At 41.7% G+C, this 21,770-nt stretch overlaps 2 protein-coding genes across 3 annotated transcripts; one reads left to right on the forward strand and one right to left on the reverse strand.

The window, feature by feature from the left end:
* The first annotated feature begins 538 nt into the window (after nt 1-538).
* Nucleotides 539-7,909, forward strand: LOC310931614 (cytosolic sulfotransferase 2-like). Of its 2 annotated transcripts, XM_083894830.1 has the most exons (8): nt 539-600; nt 2,062-2,200; nt 2,288-2,416; nt 3,081-3,181; nt 3,260-3,386; nt 3,474-3,571; nt 6,004-6,178; nt 6,259-7,909. In XM_083894830.1, the coding sequence occupies exons 2-8, from the start codon at nt 2,062-2,064 to the stop codon at nt 6,369-6,371; spliced, it is 882 nt and encodes a 293-aa protein (XP_083750956.1). In that variant the 5' UTR covers nt 539-600; the 3' UTR covers nt 6,372-7,909. The 2 variants fall into 2 exon arrangements, with proteins under 2 accessions (XP_083750956.1, XP_083750955.1); XM_083894829.1 differs by having other exon boundaries at nt 3,260-3,571.
* A 3,091-nt stretch (nt 7,910-11,000) lies between these two features.
* LOC310931798 (proline-rich transmembrane protein 3-like) lies at nt 11,001-21,080 on the reverse strand (the record flags this gene model as incomplete). The annotated part of the gene is made up of 3 exons (XM_083895027.1): nt 11,001-13,469; nt 18,827-19,150; nt 20,282-21,080. 3 exons carry the CDS (start codon nt 21,078-21,080, stop codon nt 11,455-11,457), a joined length of 3,138 nt encoding a protein of 1,045 aa, XP_083751153.1. The 3' UTR covers nt 11,001-11,454.
* Nucleotides 21,081-21,770: the final 690 nt, after the last annotated feature.

Consider the following 21,770-nt stretch of genomic DNA (forward strand, 5'->3'; position numbering starts at 1 on the left):
GACTTTGAAATGATGTGCAGTATCATCCTAAATATTTTGAATTGCAACCTCATGATGGATCATCAAGATATCGTTTTAATTAAAAAATAAATAAAATAAATCATGCAGCCATGCAGTGATGACTCCGCCCACATTGAGTAGTTTTTTGTTGTTGTTGTGGAAACGTCACCTAAATCGTGCCTGGACCACAGTGGAAAAGGGCCACAAGAGTCAAACACCGGTTACACATGGGGTAGTGGGAGGGGGGCCCCAAATCAAATTTAACTTAGGGCCCCCTAAAGGCTTGGCTTGCACGTGTATGATAAAAAAACGTGTAAAAAGAAGTGTAGTCTCATGTCTCTTAAATTTAGATGAATAAATTTTGCTTATTTGTTCATGGTGGTTTGAGGCAGTAACTTTTATGTGATGTTGCTTTATGATTACTGTCCTCTTCTTCTTCTCTATGCTTCGTCTCTGTTATCTGACCTTTTTACCCCCCCCCCCCTTTTTTATGACGTCGTCCTTATTAAGTATCCGCCTGCAGACTAAATCACACAACTTTGCAGGGTTCTGAATCGCAGCAGCTGTGAATTAATCCAACCGTGCGCTACAGACGTTGAGGTAACGTTACTCTTTGGTTTCTAGAACTTTCTTCTCCATCTTGTTATGTTTGAATACTAGACATCCATGGTTTATTTGCTCTCTTTTGCTCTTTCTAGTCCTCTGCAATGTTGTTGTGAAAGTTCTGTTGGCTCTTTATTGTGTTGCCGCTGAACGTTATTTTTTCCACACTTGAACTATAAACTATATCTCATCCACAAAAACTCAGCAGACCGTAAACAATGACATTGTGCATATCCAAAGGCCAGTAAACGACAGACCGCGGTCCAGAGGTCGTGCTGTCCGGACATGGACCTATAACCAATACATTATTATAACCGCTGAAGAACGCGTTCCTATTTTCATTTTGGTCACGTTTTCAGTTCTCTTCACAACACAAAAGGTCCAGGAAATCATTACGTAACACACACACACACGCACGCGCGCGCGTGCACGCACACACACTCTCGGCCGGCTAAATAACTAACATTCGAACAACAGTTCGAACAACAGTTCGAATGTTAATCATAAAACCTGTCTAGTTTTGGTCTATTGGGGCTGACAAGGTCAGTGTTAGTGCCAGAATGTCAAAAATGTTCTAAAGAGGGAATAAATACAAGAACACAAACATATGTACGACCTCTTTAGAGCTGCAACTAACGCTTATTTCCATACATTTCAAACGTTTTTTGTTGTTGTTGTTGTTTTTTAATGTTGATCAGTGTTTATCAAACCTGGAAATGATGATGTTCTCGAATGTTTCTTGTTTTTGTCCACAAACGAAAATGATTTATTTGTGATATGGAGCAAAGAAACCAGAAAATATCCACATTTAAGAAGCTGAAACAATCAGAAATCTTGTTTTAATCATGAAAGAAAAGCTTCTAACCAATTAATCGATGATCAAAATAGTTGCCAATTAATTTAGTAATCGATTAATAATCAAGTAATTGTTTCAACTCTAGACCTGTTATCGTTTTTTTTTTTTATTATTATTTTAAATGTAAGCATATCAATATTGAAAATATTTGCTATTTTTTGGTGCAAGGTCAAGTAACAAATGAATAGATTTTAGATTCTCATTTGAATATGGAAATCTCTAATGACTGTCACACAGATGTTTGCCTATTTCTTAATGGAAGTGGCATGTTGTGGATTCGACGTGTTCAACACATTCAGAGATGCTCTTGTACAAACATTGGTTGTCACTTGTTTTTATTTTTCATTACCTTTAATATCATGTTGAACCAGTCTGGTCATTGTAAACCCCAAGACCAATGCTGAAAGTCACATCAATCACCTTTCTTGTGATGCATTGTTGGAAATCCAGCTGGTCATCTTGACCATATCTGCACACACACACACACACACACACACACACACACACACACACACACACACACACACACACACACACACACCTAAATGATTTGAGTTGCTGCCGTGTGGTGTGGCTGATATTCGCTTGACTTTGTCTCACAGATGGAACAACAACTTCGTCCAGCACTGATTGACTTCCATGGAGTCTCCATGAGCAAGTTCTTCACTGACAACTGGGACGAAATACAAAACTTCCAGGCCAGACCAGATGATGTTGTTATTGCTACTTATCCTAAAGCAGGTGAGGCACTGTGTATATAACCTGGTCCTTTTGGCCCTCAAATCTTAATTAGTGACAATTAAATCACTAAATGTGTTTTCATTTCAGGGACCACGTGGGTCTCTCACGTCCTGGACCTGCTGTATTTTGGGCAGATGAGTCCGGAGCGTCAGAAAACCATCCCGATTTATGAAAGAGTGCCCTTTCTGGAGTTCTCCGTACCGCCTTATCCAAAAGGTTGAATCACTCACATGGTCACAGTCACGTACACAGTCATGTAATATATATTACATACTCAAATGACAACATTTTACATCATAGTATCACAATAACGATATTCATGATGCCATTTCACAGAATTTCAAAGTAAAAGTGCTTGATTTAATATGGGATGGTGCATACTTCAGAATACAAACACATGTATGATGCAAAATATTCATGTGTGTGTGTGTGTGTGTGTGTGTGTGTGTGTGTGTGTGTGTGTGTGTGTGTGTGTGTGTGTGTGTGTGCGTGTGTGTGTAATTGAATGTTTAACAACGTGATTTGAATGACATTCTGTCTATACTTTATGACCTCGCTGGCAGCTATGCCTCAGCAACATGCACTGTGTTTAAAGGAACAGGTGGTCACGGGTCATGTTTTCATATAACATTATATTAAGGGGTGTGTGTAATCTGCTGATCTACATGAATGGATTATTACTAAAGTGGCATGTTTTACAGAAAATGTCCTGAAAAAGTCCTGACACACGACCCGTTTTAGGAATTTGTGTCAATTCTTATTTTTACCATGACCTCATTTGTATTGGATGCATTCATGCATGTTCAGTTTGACCCATTGTTCATGTACAGTAAATGGTTCATGTGTGACTTTTTGGTCTTTCGTCTTTCTCGTCATGAAGGGACAGCGCTTGCAGACCAACTTACCATCTCTCCTCGTCTGATTAAAACTCATCTGCCAGTCCAGTTTTTACCCAAGTCCTTCTGGGAGAAGAACAGCAAGGTAAACACCTTGTAAATGTCTGATTTGTATATATATACACATATTCATGTTTAAATTTCATATTTCCTCTCTGTGTAGATCGTCTGTGTTGTCCGCAATGCTAAGGACTGCGCAGTGTCCTATTATCACTTTCACCGTATGAACGTTATCCAGCCAGAACCAGGAGACTGGTGCACGTTTCTAAAGGCTTTCATGGATGGGAAGGGTGAGTTTGAAGTCATGCTCATACTTAAAGGAGGCTCAAGTTTACTCACTCTAACTTGTTCAACCGCACATTGTTCTGTGGCTTCAGTGGTGTTCGGATCGTGGTATGACCATGTGAACGGCTGGTGGGAGAAAAAAGAGACTTACTCAAATCTTAAAGTGGTCTTCTACGAAGATCTGATCGAGGTAAGCTGAGAGGTGTTATTAGTGTGTGTTTTTAAAATAAACAGAAGCAATGTCATGAAAACTGATAGTCTGTCATTTCCAGAAGTTGTTGAAATCCTCTTTATATTAGTTATATTATTAATATTAGGTCCTACTTTTTGTTTCTGCTGCTCTGTCGAGGTCCAGTAGGTTCCATGTGACATAAATGTCTCCCACGAGAGGGGGTTGTTTATTTTCTTTAACTGTGAGCACCACAAGAGTGAATAGCAAATAATGTATGTACTTTAGTTTGTTTTGAAATCATGTTTTGGCATGTGGCGCCACCTACCGCCGTCTACCAATCATTGCAGTCAGTAGAGTCTCAGCTGCCGAGCAACCATGGGTTGCCAGTTATGTCTGAGCTACAATGGCCGAGAAAACGAAACCTAAAAGTAGTGATGGGTTGTACCGCGTCGATGCTTCGGAGCGTGTGTCGAGAAATCCCGGAAGTCTTTAATGGAGCGCGTATCGACGCTTGTGTTGTTTAGGGCGAGTGACGTCACTGATGACGTTTGAAGCCTCGGTGGTTCCTCAGTATCATGCGAAAGAGTTTTTTCAAAAGCTGGATATGTTGTCTCCAAGAAAAGTGACCGGCAGGTGTGGCGTGTAGCTCACCTGGTAGAGCTGCTGTTCCCTGTTGGTGCAACAGTTCTGTTTGCGAGTGGCCCTGGTTCGAATCCTGCTTTAGGCAGCCCTTTCCTGCACGTCATTACCCCTGTCTCTCTCTACTTATACTCTTGATTAAAGGCAATAAAAAGCCCCAAAAATATACTTAAAAAAAGAACGAAAAGAGTCCCGCCACTGTTGAGATTATTGTTTTTAAACAATAACAAATAAAGTCACAAGCGCAATTGATGTCCCATCTCTGTCCCATCCTTTGAAAACACTGTAATACTTTCAACAAATATCTCATTGTTGATACTGGTAAAGTAAGCAATAATAATAATAAGTATTATAATTATTATTATTATTATTATTGTTATTAAATATTATTAGTAATTACTAATACACCACTATTAGCATTACACACATATTAATCAAAACAGAATAGATGAATAAATGAATGAACCACCCAAAATCTATTTTATTTCTATGGGAAAATCTATGATTATTCCCATGTAAGGAAGAGGACTAGTGCCACGGAGGAAAAAAATAATTGAGATCTGACTTTATTCTCAGAATTGTGATGTTAAAGTCAGATCTCAAATATGTTTTTCCTCCGTGGCCCTATTAACCTTTTCTCGAACCAGTTGGCTGGAAAGGTTCAAGGCTTCATGGGGCTTCATCTGCCCATCACTACCTAAAAGACCCTGGTATTTTGAATTTGGGTGTAGTAACCGTTTTTGGCCACATTCTTACATATGGCACCTTTAAGAGTTTTTAATGCTCAAAATTGCGTCAAAACAAAAGGATGCACAAGGCATGAATAACAAAAACAAACTAACTAGAACTTAAATTTTCTTTGACAAGAGAAATGCATACACAGGACCAAAAGTGTGGGAGCATATAACGCACAGACGACAAACAAAGGGAGGGAGACGCCTATATAGGTGAAGAGGGAGCCAAGGCCAGGTGCAGGTAATCAGGAATCACACCAGGTGCAGACATTTAGGACATCAGAAAAGACAGAGTGCAGATGAACAGGAAAGGAAACCCTCACCAAAATAAAACAGGAAGTGACAGAAAACGTGACTCAACAAAAAAGGAAGACGAACATTAATAAACTTGACGAAGAGTGACAAAGGGCCACACGGTTGGTGTAGTGGTTAGCACACATGCCTTTACAGCAAGAAGAAAGAACAAGGGCCTTTCTGCATGGAGTTTGCATGTTCTCCCCGTGTGTGTGTGGGTTTTCTCTGGGTTCTCCAGCTTCCTCCCAAAGTCCAAAAAACATTTGGACTAAGTGGATAAAGAGTGAATGGTTGTTTGTCTCCATATGTGTCTCTGCTATGGACTGGCAAAACCCAGCCTATCGCCCTATGTCAGCTGAGAAAAATATTATCTCTGTCCGAAAAAATTGCAATTTCCGTCCTACCCATAAGACTTGCTTTCACTATGTTATCCTCTTGTCTACCACAGTTAGTTAGTTGAAGGTAGGTCCAACCCTGTGTGCTTCAAAGAAATAAAGCAGCCTGAGGACATCTGGTGGACACATGAAGAATGACAGAAGACATGCACAAGAACGATGAAATTCAACAGGGCTGAGAAATTGTTACAGTTCATTTCTGTCACAGTGCTTTTCTCACTTTTGTCATACCAGACTCTTGAATAGGGAGATATGGTTATTACCGGTCGGGTTACATATTATGCACAATTCCAAATGACAATTTTCTGCTTTAACATGGGCCTTTTTTTTGTATGTCGCACAGAATAATTGTTGGAAAAGAGAACTTGAGATTGTGGAATGTGTGCAGGATTCTGGACGAGAGCTCGACCACCTCTGCTCCTTCCTCGGTTTGTCTCCCTCGCCAGAGGAGCGGGAAAGTGTCCTGGCCAAAATGAGTTTTGAAAACATGAAGAAAGACAAAATGGCCAACTATTCCACTCTCTCAGCCATGGATCAAAAGGTGTCTCCGTTCATGAGAAAAGGTACGAAGCGATGGAAAAAATCTGCATGCTGCTGGATCTCATCATCATGATAGTGACTGATTGTCTCTCTGGTTCTGCAGGAAAAGTCGGCGACTGGAAGAACCACTTCACCGTGGCCCAGAATGAAGTGTTTGATGAAGACTACGTGAAAAAGATGAAGAACTCCACCGTCAAGTTTCGCACTGAGATTTAGGTTGAGCTATGCATAATTAATTACAAAGATAATTACTGTAAATATCTTTGTAATTATATATATCATGTGACATTGGGTACAATGGGTATAATAGAGTGCGAGCCAGTTCTTTTTTTTAAATATAATTTCAAATAATGAGGAATTAATCTATAGCCTGATTTACATACATCTATCAAAAGTCGTATATATAATAGCTTTACTGTAAAATGTTTACCTAGTGTATCTGTAGTGCATATCATATTATGATATCAAGGAAACTTTCCAGTGCCTCCACTATCCCACGTTTAAGGGGAAGTCGTCAGCAGTCTGAGAAGAGAGTTGCAGGAGTCAAGACGATCGGTTTGTGTGAGAGACTGTGACAAAAAAGGATACTTCCTTCTCACTCGAATTCTTGACAGTTTTGATAACATTTTCCTGCGAGGTTCATTCATGGTGACTCGTCCAGGCTTTCTTCAACACAGCATGATGTCCACTTTGTATTAGAATTATTACAGTTTTTGCACACAAAGAGATTTGGTGTCCTTTCCGGTTACAAGTTCCATTCCTCTTGGCCATGGGCTGCCCACATGATGTTAATCATGATCCAATTTCAAATCAAAGAACTGATGTGTGACTGTCAATTGGATGTTCAGAACATAATGGAAAAACAGATTTTAGGTTCCTCGTTTTTATTCAGTATCCAGACACAAAATGCAGCAAGAAATACAAGAATAAAAGTTCAATGAGCAAAATAAATGAATCAAACTAACACTGTACTTCTGCACTGTGACTATAGACTAGAGGGAGATGACAGTAGATGTCTGTACCTTCTCTATTTTCTATGGCACATAATAATGCTTTGTTGAGGGAAAGAAACACTTTGGATCCTGGATATACCACTGTGGTCATGAAGAAAAGGAGGTAACAGCAATAACGGAAGGGGTTCATTGGAATGTAGACAACAACACAAGGCCATTGTAATACAAATATTAAACAAAAAAAGTCAAATCTCTCACATCACTGGGAGGTGCTGTCAGGAACCAGGAACATAGGCATGAGTTCATATTTCTTTTTTTTTCTTCTTCTTTTTAAATGTTGAAAAAACAGTTATTAGGAGCGCACCAATACCACTTTTTTTCTGAATGTGAGTACAAGTACGATTATTTATAATACTAATACAGGTTGCAGTTTACTTGACATCTTAAAGTATTCCCGTTCAACTGCTGACATTGCAAAACATCTGCTTATCGCTTGCACATCTGCTCAGCTCACTTGAAGATACGTAAAGTGGTATCAAGAGCAGCAGAATCATAGTACAATACAAGGGCAACATGGGACCCTATACTGGTATCGGTGCATCCCTAATGGTAATTTTTGTCAATAGAATACATCACACCAACAGAAATCAGTGTCAGCAAGTCTTAGTTTCATATAATATTTAAAACGGATATTTTCAGAAACTGTTTCAGAGTTAATAAATAGACAAACTAAGCGATGTTTTGTTTCTTCATTTACAAATGCATTTGTAATCATTCAAAATCAGGAAAATAGCCGAACCATGGCCATTTGACATCATTTTGCTAAAAACCAGAATCATCATCATCATCATCATCATCATCATCATAATCCCGAGCACAGCCCAGAGAGTCCTCATCATGCAAGTCAAGTATGGACCGTCACAGCTCTGTCCTGAACCATAGCCACAAGCCGAAGTCCAAAGTTACAACAACTGTCCACGCAGGCTCACAGACATAAGCTACACCACTTTAGATTGTCTTTCACAGTAACACCTACAACTGTTTCAAATACACCTTTATTCATGAACATCGAAAAGAAACAAACGGGGGAAATAAACAACCCAAACAGTATTTACATTGTTGCATATACAACATATACTTGAAAGATATTTTTCCTCTAGAGTAGGAAAATACTTCAGTCTAGTGCTCAGGCTTACAGTTAAGTGTTCTGTTATGTAATGAGTTAAGTATAACAGTTCAGAGGCTCGTGCCAAGTCAGTCTTGTGTGCTGCAGGCTCTGCTAAGCTGTAGTCCCCCGCGAATTGACTTAAAGGTCCAGTGTGTGAAATTTAGGGCTAAGTCATTTTCATTTGGCAGTAATTGAAGATTAAATAATAATGAATTGTTGTTTTACCTTACCAGAGAATGAGCCTTTTATTCTTCTTGTATTCTTCTTCGGAGTCAACACTGCATTGCTGCACGAAACTGCAGTGTCTTCATATTACTCACACACACACAAACAAGTAACTAGTGACTTGTATAGCAGTTGTTTTCAGTGTAACTGAATCATTAGAATCAGTTAATTAAAACTATAAAACTATACCGGAGCACACAGTCACTGGACTGAAATACAGCAGCAGGGTTTGTGATGTCGCTCACGACCAGCATTGCAGTCGCTAAATACACCAGACTCCTCTTTAAAATATTGAGATTTTAGACATTTCCCTGGTAATTGTTGGAGATTAACCCACATTTTAAGATAGTTAAGTCTTTTTAACGGATCTACAGTTTGGCATGATTCTTGTGTTGACATCTTTTCCTGTGACGGCACTCTGACCAATCAGTGGCCGGCAGTCTGGCGACATCACGCATAGTATCTACTCAGCGCACTTGGAACCTTACCAGAGCAGGTACTCAAAAAAGTACCTGGTAACACAACTTAACCGTGCCGTGCCGAGGCGAAGTGAGACGAGCCGGTGGAAACAAGACATAAAAAGTTGAGGGATATTCAGCGGCGACATGCAACTTCACCAATGTGGCTAAATTTTACACACTGCACTTTCAATGCAGGATTTTAATGATATTTAATATTCTTTGTTAAATTATGTATAGATGCACTCATAGAAATGCAGTAACCTCACAAACAGATGCTTGAATTCATCTTTAAACCCAATTTCAGCTAAAGCTAAAAGCCTCGATAACACTTTTGCATGTAAGCATGAGTCTTCAGGAGACCTGTTGTTTTTCCGCCTGCCAGGCAGACTAGACAACAACAACAACATCAACAACAACAGCGGCAGCATATTAAGAGCTTAGAAGTAGTAATCCATAGCTGAGTCACTATGATACCGGTAAGACGCTATAGAGTAAACCCAAATATATGGGTTCATAGGGCATTTAAAAACAGCACAGAACCAACCAAGGTTATGTATATGGCACATCTTTACATCACAAACTGAAATATGGAAGACTGTGAATAGACCTAATGAAACAATGAAATTCATGATTGATCACATGCAGAACAGAACAGAAATTGGACCTGCAGAAGGGTCCAGCCACATTTATCCTGTCACTAATGGAACTAGGTGTCTTGTCAGCCATATAATCCATCATTTTAAGGATTTTATGGATTTCTTTACTTATAGCTCACATAGAGTGGTCCTGTTGCACATACATGTTAGTTATGGAGATCTACTACATACATTAACTGGTTTTTATGGTCAAAAACCTCCTAGTTGCTGTAAACGAGCCGATAGAAATCCCTCTTTTCTGACTTTTCTTTTTTGTTCCTGAGCCGCGATATTTCAGACTGAAATCTCACCCCCAGAAGACAGAGTGTGTTGTGATTGGCCAGCCAGCGTAGAGCCTTCCCAACTGTCTTGTGATTGGCCAATACCCGGAAGTGACATAATCAGCACACCCGCTCTCAGAAGCGCAGCTCCCCCCTCTGGAACGGTGGATGCACTGCTACTCATTATCAAAACATTGTTTTAACAATTGTTTCGTCACGACTCCCCGCCGCAGTCCCTTTTATGACTTTGACCCGGAGTCTGACTCATAGTCAGAAGACACTGTCACTCGTGAAAAAACACCTCCACAACGGACGTTATTCTTCTTCTGCGGTTCAATGTACGCAACCAGATGTGCCCGGACTAGTGCCCGGAGCAGGAGGATCTGCTGTTCAGGAGAAATGCTGTTTATGTAACCAGAAGGGAGATCTCGCTGAGCCCGAGATTAGAATAAAACACTGCGTTCTAAGCAATGGCTGAACTGTTTGTTTAGAACCTTCAGGGCTTCGTAAACAAGGTAATGACGCAGATACACACTAAAAAACAGCGTTAATCGGAACTTCCGGTCTAGGTCCGCTTTAAAGCTGGGGTAGGCAACACTGCAGCTTAATCTGAAGCCTGGTATGGGCTTTCGTTGCATGACACTTTTAAATGTATCAAGCACCTTGAAGCTTCTTATGTTGTGAACACATATTTTGCCACACAATGGGATTGATAGTCACCTTTTCTGTACATAGACTAGGTCTCAAACTCTGTGCCCGCAAGGCCACATGTGGACCTTTTTGCATTGCATTGTTATCATGAACTAAATATAATTCCATGTCAATACACTTTTATTCTAAAATTCTATGAAATATTATCATTGCGTGATAAGGACTCAAGGTCATGTGAGTTTGAGACCCCTGAAGTAGACAGTTTTTCATCAACTGTCTGACCAAAGCATATTCTCCCTGATGTGGGCTAATCTGGTACATAATGGGAGAGTTTAACCAATCACAGGGCTGATCACAGAGAGAGGGCACTGCAAAGCATCCTTAAAAAAAGGAAAAAAGAGTGGAAGAAGTGAGATAAATGGAATAAAACTGTCAATATGGACATGGAGTATTTCAGATAATTAGGTCTCAGGTCGTCAAGGCTTTAGGATTTAATAACCCGGCATCGAAACTCAACAATTAAATATTTTTCCATAAATCTTGGCTCATGAAGTTTTAACGGGAGAAAGAAATCCATCAGCATCACAAAATTCACCCCAACACCTGCTGAGGAACCGTTCTCAGCACTTGTTGGAATGTATACTTGGTCCCATTTTACTCGATGTCCCATCAGTGTGATGCAGGTATGTGTATGTTTTTAAAAAGAGAGGCCAAGAAAGAATAAGAATGTATGTATAAGAGTGAAATGATGTGGTTCATCTGTGCTAGCTCCCAGTTTTACACAAAGAGTAAAATGTGTACCATTTCTGTTCAACAAACCCCTATAACAAGGTGAACAGATTTTTCCAATGGTCTTCATTGGGAACAGTGTCTGTTAAATGGGTATGCCTGACATGCAGTCATTGGTCCTCATGTCATGTTTGGTTCATAAGTCAATTATTTCACTGCTGACACTGGCAGAGTCGTCATGACGGCTGACCTCCAGGTAGCTCCGCGAACCTGCTGGCCTTGCGTGTCTTCCCCGCACCCTCTCCGAGTCTGGCGTGATGAACGGCCGTGTGTCTTCCACTCCCTCGTCTTCCAGATTCCCTGTGGATATTCTGGAGGGACGAAGTGACACAGGACAGGACACGGAAGAGGGGACATTGCCCACCCCGTTCCCAGTCCACCTGTGACCCTGATGGGAAGGCGTGGGGGGAGCAGTCACCTGTCTACTGGGTACACTACTGAGTATGCTGCCCCCTAGTGGCATGGACGACTCTGTTGGAGCCTCGCTGCTCTCGGACAGCTGAGGATCACTGTTCCTGCGGAGCCATGGTCCCTGGCTGACTCCTGAGCCCTGGGAGGGGTACTGTGAATTTGGGTTCAGAGGATGAAACAGACTGCGTCCTTCTAGCAGGTGTTCCCTGTGCAGAGCCTCATCAATGCTGCGGGTCAGGTCAATGGGAGATGGGGGCCGCAGATCAAACTCACATAAAGAGAGGGACGTGTCCCTTTCATGATCGAGGCTTCCACTTGCTGAACGCTGAGGAGGACGTCCCAGTGCCTGCAGTCTCAACAGCGAACCTGTAGAACCATCACATATGCCTCTATCTGCAGACTGGCCTCTGAAATTGCGCCCACTGTTGATGTCTTTTATGTAGCGAGGCTGGATAGCGGCCTGCTCGTGGTTTTGGTTCCTGATGAGACTTTTACTGATATCAGCTCCAGGACGTTCCTGACCAGCCCAGTTGTTAGGCACCTCCCCTGGTCCTCCTCCACCTCCTCCAACCCCATTACTGTCTGATTTTTTACAAGGCTTCCCTTTCAGACTTTGCACTATCTTAGACCAGCAGGTATGTCTTTGAGTGGATCCTGTAGATTGGCCAGGAGACGGCAAGTCTCCTGTTGCTCTGCCATCCACTGCACTCTCCTCTCTTCCCTGGCACCCTTGAGGCCTCCAGAACACCCATGAACCCAGGAGGAGAAGTGAAAAACCCCAGGAGAGTTCTAAGAGCCGGGCCCAGAAGTGGACCAGCCACCATCCCCAGCTGAAGTGCGTCCAGTCTCCTAACAGTTCATAGAGCCATAAGATAGCGTGGACATGCAGTCCACAACATATTGTCCCCAAAACTGCACAGACTGCCAACACTCTCCCAAGGATGATGCCAATCCTCTTGCTTCCTGTCCAAGCCTTTCTCCCATCTCCTTCAGGGACTCCAGGTTGAGAAACAGGAGGGCATCGGATACGTGGGAAGACATGAAAGAGGAAGCCCAGACAGAGGACCAGGCCCCAGCACACGGACAGGACCTGCAGAGTGACAGGCACCACGGGGGACAGAGCCGGGGAGAGCAGATCAGCCGCCAACAGCAGGGTGCACTGCAACACTGCCAGCACAGCCACCAGAGGAGGGCGCTCCATGTTTGAAGGTAACACACTTATCCCTGCCACCCTCAAGGCCAACAGTGCCAGGGCAGCATGTGTCCACACCAGTAAGTGTAGAGGTAAGTTGTACAAGGCCATAACTGCAGGGCGAGGGAGCAGTCTCCGCGTGCCATAGGGATCAATAAGAAAAAGAGCTGCCCTGAGGCCTCCAGCTAGAAACAGCAGAGCATTGGCGAGTGCAAGAGCACCCCGATGAGGACAGTTTATGCCGGGGGACAGGGTGAGGCCGAGAGCAGCTCCAGCGAACAGGAGGAGGAAGAGACTCGCCGAGCCGAAGACATGCAGCTCCCAAGCGAATGCCAGTGTCCTGCTTAGGTCACCCCAGGAAAGAAATGTGCCATTCGGGGATGGGCTGTTGCTGGGTAAGGGGGCTGGATTGGAAGTGGAGTGTGGAGCTTGGTGAGGATGTCCCAGGAGAATAGAATGGTTCCTCTCAACGATACCAGTCTGATAGGTGGGGCTGACCCTCATTCTTGTGACTGGGATAACACCAGTGGTGAGGAAGGAAGTGGTCCCTGGAAATTAAAACAGAGATTTTTTAGGGTCAAATATAGTAAGCCAAATGCAACTGTAACTGTATAGTTACAATATGATTATTTTTTTCTAAAAGACATTTAACTGGGGAGCTACAATGCCATAAAAGGATACGCATTAATATTCAAAGCCACTAGAGGGCTGTAGTTCACCATGAAGTTCAAGAGACACGACCTTTTAACTCTAATCAGTTTTGTACAGACCAAACATTTATACAGCATTAATAACAACTTTAAAATGTTCTTCTTTTGTTTATGTCGGGTCTGCCCATCAGTCTTAACACTGTATCACAATAAAAATAACATTAGGATAGTTTATTTAACTATGTCCCGAAAATCTATGCACTATGTACACACTACGTAGGTACAACTGAAACACGCACAAATGTCAGTAGGATCTGAGTATCATGCCACCGCATCGTCCTCGTAAAAATACACTGAGACATTTTGCTGAGCAAAACTCTTCCGTGATCTAATTGGATTAGATTATGTCATTAAGCTTGTCTGCTTTACATGCTGCAGTGCAAAGACACAGTCCTGGAGGTACCGAGGTCTAAACGGAAGCTCAGAGGGGAAAGAGCTTTCTCCATTGCCGGTCCCAAACTTTGGAACGCCCTCCCGCTTCATATTAGACAGGCCCCCTCACTGTCCATTTTTAAAACTCATCTTAAAACACATTTTTATTCTTCTGCGTTCAACTCAGCATGAGACTCTGCTCTTGTTTTAGTGTTTTATTGTTTAAACATTTTTATTGTTTTATAGTTTTTTTTTTTTTTTTTTTTTTTTTATTATTTAAACATTGTTACTGTTTTATAGTTTTATTGTTTTTATTTTGTCTCCTATGTTTTATGTGCCATGTTTTATTTATTGTACTGTTAAGCACTTTGTACCAGCTTTAGCTGCCTAAAGCGCTCTATAAATAAAGTTGAGTTGAGTTGAGTTGTCTGAACATGGGAAATCCCTGTTCAGATGTGCAGTTTTGCTTAAAATGCCTAAATCCCTCATGAGAATACATGGTATTTCAATCTCTCTCACCTTGTCTCTCACACACACACACACACACACACACACACACACACACACACACACACACACACACACACACACACACACACACACACACACACACACACACACACACACACACACACACACACATTTGTGTTTGTTCAAGGCCCTGCACCTTGTCCTGTAATACCTTGGAAACACCCAACATTATAACAATAGGGCCATCCATCACTGAGTGCTTTGTAAGCTATTTATTGCTGTAATTAAACTGATATAGCATTAAAAATATACAATTAAAGACCTAAGTAAGCACTTAAACATTATGTGTCTGTCAACGCAACTAAATGAAATTAAGCATTCTGTAAAATAAATATGTAAAACACAACTGGGGTAAGTGATGGGGTATTAAAGCTGCAGTCTGTCATTGATTTCTTAAACACTTTTTTATCTCACTGGTTGAAACCCTCTTTATGCCCCGTCATAGCCATTAACAAATAAAGTAATCTGGAAAAACATCCCAACTGTCAACAAGTGATTGACCTATGTGTGTTTATTAGGGCTGGGTAGGGCAGACAGTTTTATTTACTTTCAACATCAAGGGAAATGGAAGTCAATTGACTCTGGTAGCACCTTATTTTGATAGTCCGCTGTTGACTCTCTACTAGTAATCGACAGGTATTCACTATCATGTCAACAGATCATCAGTCGACACTTATTTATATCTACTGTTCTCAGCTGTTTTTCACTTGAATGACATGGTCCTGACACTCCTTTACAGATGAAAGAGTATTTCCCCTTCTTATAATCTGTCGATTGTCAACAATAACATTGTCGACTCTTAACAGACAACTAATTGATCATACTTGTGATCATATTGACATGATCCTGTTAACTTTCAATTAAACAGACTAATCAGACATAGAGAGTAATAAGACACAAACTACAGAGAACTGGTCAAATGATGGCTAATAACACTGCAATAAATAGTATTAGTGCCAGTCAACAGGCACTTTTGTATAAGGTTAGAAACACTTCAAGCACAATTTATAGTTTACTGGCAGTTTGTTAATGTCAATTCATTATGTCAACTCTGCACGGCACCTTTGTGTCTCAAGACCACAATCACAGCATTTGCTGCCATAGCATATGTAGCATCTAAATCAATACATAAAGTGTACAGCCCGAGTGCTACAACAATACAAATGTATGAAAAGCCATATAACTCATTCTAGCTCTCATTGTCTCTATCCATCTCTCTCTCTACATGGGTCAGTGTGTGTGTGTATGATGGGTCAAGGTGAATCATGGGAGCTGATTGGTTCTCTAGAAAAAAAGTTCCAGTTTATATGTCCTGATCATCAGCATCACCTATTCCTGAACCACTCAAAGCCAGACTGTCTTGTCCTTGTTTTTAATCCAAAATCTTTCTCTGATTATATACATTTATTTTATTTTGGATGCAAGTCTTTTTAATTCTTAATTAAATGTTAATTAAAATGTTTTTCTCTATCATTGTCCTGATACTTTTTGTAATTTTCTCTCTTTTACACTGTTTTATGTGCTCACTCTTTTATCAGGAGTGCCCTCCACAGCTCTGAGTGTGACTTGATTTGGAGTGAAGAGGTTGTGGGTTGGGAGTGGATTGGGATTGGGACTGGGGCTGCAGTGTGAGTGTGTGCTCTGTGTGTTTTGATGGCTGAGCTTTGATGACAGAGCAGACAGATGTATCGGTTACAGTGTCAAGCTTTTCCAGACTCCTGTTAAACTGAATTATTTTCCCCAGACAACTTTATTTATCAGTGGGTTTCGGGACATGAGGAGGATTTGAAAAAAGTTTAAGAAATGATATATAGCCTCAGGTCACCCGTAATTATCTATAAAGAATTATTACAGGTGATGGACCGAAAAAATCAATACTAAAAACACGTTAGATTGGAGATGGTTTAGGTTGGTTTTCCACCACAAAATAGTACCAACTAAACGTGGGCGGAGTCATCACTGCACGGCTGCATGAAACTGCTGTGACTTTGTTTTACACGCGACACAAACGAGTGAACTGTGACTTGTAAAGCAGTTGTTTCCAGTGTAACTGAATGACTAGAATCAGTTAATTAAAACTATTTGTTCAGTACTTCCTCCATGACCGGAGCACAGACTCCGTCTGACACAGTGGCAGGGTTTGTGATGCCGCTCACGATCAGCAGTGCTGTCGCTAAATACACCAGACTCCTCTGTTAAATATTGAGATTTTAGACATTTCCCTGGTAATTGTTGGAGATTAACCCACGTTTTTAGGATTGTTAAGCGAAATACCCGTGCCGTGCTTGTTATTTATTTTTATTTCCCCCTTTTCATGTTATCCATCCCTCCCATTTGTCTATTTTAATCTGACATGGGAGCACATGTTGTCATGTGGAACCTTTGTAATGTTCCCCTTGTGTTCACTTTTGGGGTATTGTATGGAGGGTACATTTTCCCATGTTTCACATTCTGACGGTAGTTTCTTTTATATGCCTCGTGTCGGAGAGGCAAATAAACGGAGACTGCCTCCAAAGATATCCATCTTGTGGCTAATTCTTCACAGTGCAGACCGCAGGAACTACACCGGTTATACACACACACACACACACACACACATCACGGACACACTTCTTTATTTTTATAAAGGTATGTTTTACTTCCTTCCCGACAAACGACCATTTTTTCTTCAAAGGAGCAACATCCAGACACATTCCAGATGTGCTGATCACATTTCACAGCTGGATACACTTAAAGTTACCCATACCCTTGAGTTTTTTTGTTCTTTTACTGCTTACACAGCTTTATACTGTATGTCCACGTGGTGCAATTAACAAAAAAATAAATATCCTGTTCCATCTCATTGGAAACACAATCATTTTTATGGCTCTGATAAATGTAGACAGTGGACTAAAACATTGAAACCAGTAACTGGCTTTAGAAGTCCAGTGTGTAACTTTTAGCAGGGGTTTATTGGCAGGAATCGTATATACTACCCATAAGTATGTTTATATAAATGTATAATCACTTTAAAATCAAAAGCATTAGGTTTTCTTAGCCTTAGAATAAGCCTTTTATGTGTACTTTAGGCAAGGGCCTTGCTTTATGTAGGCCGCCATCTTGCGCCACCATATTTCGTCTACAACACCCCCGAAAAGGACAAAAAAGCCAGAGTTTTGAAACAGAAGTTTACTACCTTCGGCTGGATACATGAAATGGACTTGGCCAAGGGCACAAATAGTAGTTCCAACAAAAAAAACAAGTTTGAATGGAAGTCTGAGGGGTTCATGGTCTTAATCACTAGTGCCAGATTTCCTTCAATAGAACATAATCTAAATTTTAGTAAAGTATGTTCCCGTTTAGAGCACAAACAAGTTGACACCCTGTGATTGACAGATTGCCGTCCAATAGGAGCCTGGGTGCAGGTATCATCTGGGAACTTATAGTTTCAAAAAGTGACATGGTGCTGGTCAAACCTTGAAGCTCCAAAGCATGAATTTGTTTTGCAACTGGATGACTATTTATATTTTTTTATATATCCGGCAAATGTTTATGGAAACAAACCAGGATGAACCACGTCCTCTGTGGGAAACCATCAGTTGTTCCCTGATGCACTTGGGAAAAGACTCTTTTGAAGCATCATAACACATCTGTCTTCTATCAATACTAAAAACAGTTACCAGTTTTAATGTTGTGGCTGATCTATGTAATAGTCCATCTAATACACATGCTTTTTTCAATGACCTACCAACAAGCTACTATTGTAAGACACAATTAATACACAGCTTTTAAAGTTCTGTGATCATGTTTTTCTCATAGCATTTAAGAGAATGCCTCATATGTCCCATGTGTCGTGGTTTTTCTTTTTCCATCGACTTTTCCGTAATTCCCTTCCCTTCACTGCTTTCCCTCTTCATCTGGTTTTCATTACCTTCCCCACTCCCTATATTCCTCTGCCTGCACCTTTCTTTCTGCCACACTTTCACCCACCCAGTCTGCTCCCTCATATGGCTTTCCAACAGTTCATTTCTGGACCCTAAATTTTTCCCTCCTGTCTATCTCTCTCTCTGCTCGGCTGCAATCCCCCACCCACCCTCTTCAGCCCCCTCTCTTTCCTCCCACTCATACTTGCTCCCTTTGCTGTGTCTACTCCAAACAACTACCACCCCACTTTCCATGGAAAAGTGTCTCTTTTTTTCCCCCTTTCAAGTGTTTTTTCCCCCCGATTCCCCCCATGAAAAGGTCCCAGCTGCATAAATAATTCCACTGTTAAAAAACATTTAAGGATAAAGAACCCCTCGATTGTCTCTTACCTGTCTTAGACGACTGTACAGTTGTGTTAGTTGTGTTCCTTCCAAGGTGTGTTGCTGTTTTGTTGGGTTGATCTGACGCTTTTGTGGACCTTCTCACAGCCGCCTGTGTGGTAGTAAGCACACTTGTACGTGTAGATGTGGTTGTTGCTTGTGGTGGTGTTGTGGTGCTTGAATGTGGACTCTTCTGGGTTTGGGCAGAAACTGGCAGTGGTGAACTCTGAGGCTGTTTGTGGGAAGAGCCGTTGGTGGCAGTAGTCGTCACAGTGGCAGAGTCCAGCTTTGGAGGAGCTCTGTCTGTGGGAGGAGTGTTTGCAGTCAGTTCACCTACAACATGGTGGAAGAGACAACATTTGTAACAGTGTGTTAACATTTTGATCTAACAAAGTTCTGATATTTAATACAATCCACAGCTGGGTATTTTTCTGCAACCTCCTGGTACGAGACATATCATGATACATAGGCCACAATAATCATTTCCTGGTTTTCAACAAGCCAGAATATTCACAGTAAGCTGTCAGCCAAAGATGCAGAGATGTTCAACATAGGGATGTTTGATAATATCGACCAACCGATAATATCGGCCTGATATTAGCATAATAACATAATATCAGCTTGTTTTTTTCTGCTGATAATGAAAACCCTATAAAGTAATGCCTGGATTTCGCGTAAACATGCTTAAGTAAAGTAATGTGTTTGGTATATATTGTGGCGAGCTTGACAGTCAGCATTAATGAGTAGAGGAAATTCTATTGATTAGGAAGTGCCTTTTATTATGACACTCACATCGTTGACCAAGAGGGTCAGTACCTGAATGAAGAGGCTAAAGCTAGGTTTATGGTCGCTGTAGTGTGCCAGGCACACAACAAAAATGAAGCCATATCCTGTGTCGCGCCAAACGCATCAGCTCCAAAAAGTGTTGCGGTGCTTGGGCGCGCACCTTTACGTTTTTTTTTTACTTTGTTCAATGCGGCAAGCATTTGAATGACTCTTTTGTCCGAGAGCACTGAGACAGTCAAATGGCTTTAAATTCTTGGACACAAACACAATGATTTTGCCGTAGGACATGGAAAAAAAAGTTGTTGTTTACTACTGTTGCTAGGCAGTGTACTTTACTTACGCCATCTCTACTGTTGTTCATTTTGTAAGTTTATAGCACGTGTTCTGTATTACTTATTGATAAAAAGGCACCACGCAACAAAACAGTAAAATAAACTTTGTAACAACTCTGCTAAAGTCGTATATAGATACAGCGGGTGTCACCAGGTTGGATAATGATGTCAGCACACGTTGACTTCCTGCTTATTCACTGAATATTTTGGTTGTACGCCCCCCTGCCGTTGAGCATAAAGGCCTTTGTGCATGCTTGTAGGTCGTGCGCCGTCTGCACGGCCCTGTGCCACGGTGCCACGCGCAAGCATAAACAAGGCTTAACTCATGGTACATTTGATAGCTCACCTGTTAATACTTCATTGCGAGGTGTTGCTTGTGTTACCACAGAGACCTGTGTGGTTCGTGTGTCACTCTGTGCTGACGTCGAGGTTTCACCGGCTTCGGTGAGCGTAAACAGCGGAGGGTTTGCACTCTGACTGTCAGTTGGTGGAACCTTCGCTTCAGAGACCACAGTCTGTGCCTGTGGTTGATACTGTGCCATTTCATCACCAACTGTTGGCAGTGGAACAGGTGATTCCTTCACCACAAGCATCACTGTTGGATTACTCCCTGATCCCTGTGAATCGCCAACCTCTGACTCTTTAAGAGGCTCCTCCTCTGGTACACTTGTTGTTACTGGTTTAGTACCAGCAGGCTCAGTGACAGCAGCAGGCAACGTTGAAGTCAAGCCTTTTGTCGTAGCATCTCTCTGTCCAAAGGCCCTGCTGACTAAACTGTCCATGTCAGTCCTGGGCCTGGAAGCAGGTGGTTGGGTTAAAATTGGCCCACTGCTAAGGTTCTTCGTAGAGAGGGCAGACATAAGAGACGGAATGGACTGTGCAGTAGGACGGCTCATTCTTTGACCCTGCGGCACTGTATTTGTCAGCCTATCCCAGACTGTAGCTCTGACAGGCACATCACTGCGCCCTCTGGGAGGTAAAGAGGACCCGAATCTTACACTTTGCTTGGTTGGTGGCGGTGAAGCGTTAATAGGCAGGTTGAGAGGAGAAAAGGAGGAGGAGGAGGTGCCAATGATGGTCTGGGCATCTGAAGAATGGAGAAAGGAGAGGACGAATCCCAGAGAGAGGAGGTACACGGGAGCCATGGTCTGCCTCTGAGTGGTGAGCAGTGACTAGTCCCTCTGTCTGTGTCTGTATCTGTCACAACATCCTTCCACTGTGCTTCTGTTGACAGAGAAAAAAAACACACATATTGTATGAGCCACAAGAGGCAGAAGTGCAGTTAAACAGCTTGTAGTGCAGAATTGCACGACATTGTCACACTGTCATCGGCCCACTAACAAAACAAAATTATATTCACTGATACGGACACTAATGGGGATGATGCATTTTTATGCTGGATGACCTTTATGACGCAACCCTCCCATTGGTGCATCTGTGCTTTCGTCCAGGAATGTTGTCTAAGCCGTGGCAAAGGGTCATAGATTGCTAAAAACAATACAATAAATTTTGTGAATATGTATGACTTTGCAGTTATATATAACCTCAGGAGTGTACACTGCGGCTTCGTGAGAGCCTGTCAATGAAACACCCACATGGATTCAGCAGCGTGACGCCAACAGACACACAGGGTGTGGTAAGGTATTCTGTTACAGAATAAATGACACACGGACAAACACAAAGGCAAGAGTTCAACGCTAAAGTTATATAACAAGCACTGTCAAAACCAGAAGGAGACACAGATGGTTTCATTCAGTAGCAGATGGACAAATTAACTTTTTTCCCTCCACCACACTATCTATTTTCCTGCCATAAAATGTTCTGTGGATGGATAT

This window comes from Microchirus variegatus (genome assembly GCF_963457635.1).
Source record: "Microchirus variegatus genome assembly, chromosome: 9".
Classification (NCBI taxonomy): domain Eukaryota; kingdom Metazoa; phylum Chordata; class Actinopteri; order Pleuronectiformes; family Soleidae; genus Microchirus; species Microchirus variegatus.

What these genes read in the sequence shown, in the direction of transcription:
- LOC310931614 (XM_083894829.1), top strand. Translation starts at nt 2,062, where the DNA reads ATGGAACAACAACTTCGTCCAGCACTGATTGACTTCCATGGAGTCTCC. An exon ending in TCTGGGAGAAGAACAGCAAG is followed by an intron (nt 3,182 to 3,259) that starts GTAAACACCTTG and finishes CTCTCTGTGTAG; the next exon opens with ATCGTCTGTGTTGTCCGCAA. An exon ending in GTCTCCGTTCATGAGAAAAG is followed by an intron (nt 6,179 to 6,258) that starts GTACGAAGCGAT and finishes CTGGTTCTGCAG; the next exon opens with GAAAAGTCGGCGACTGGAAG.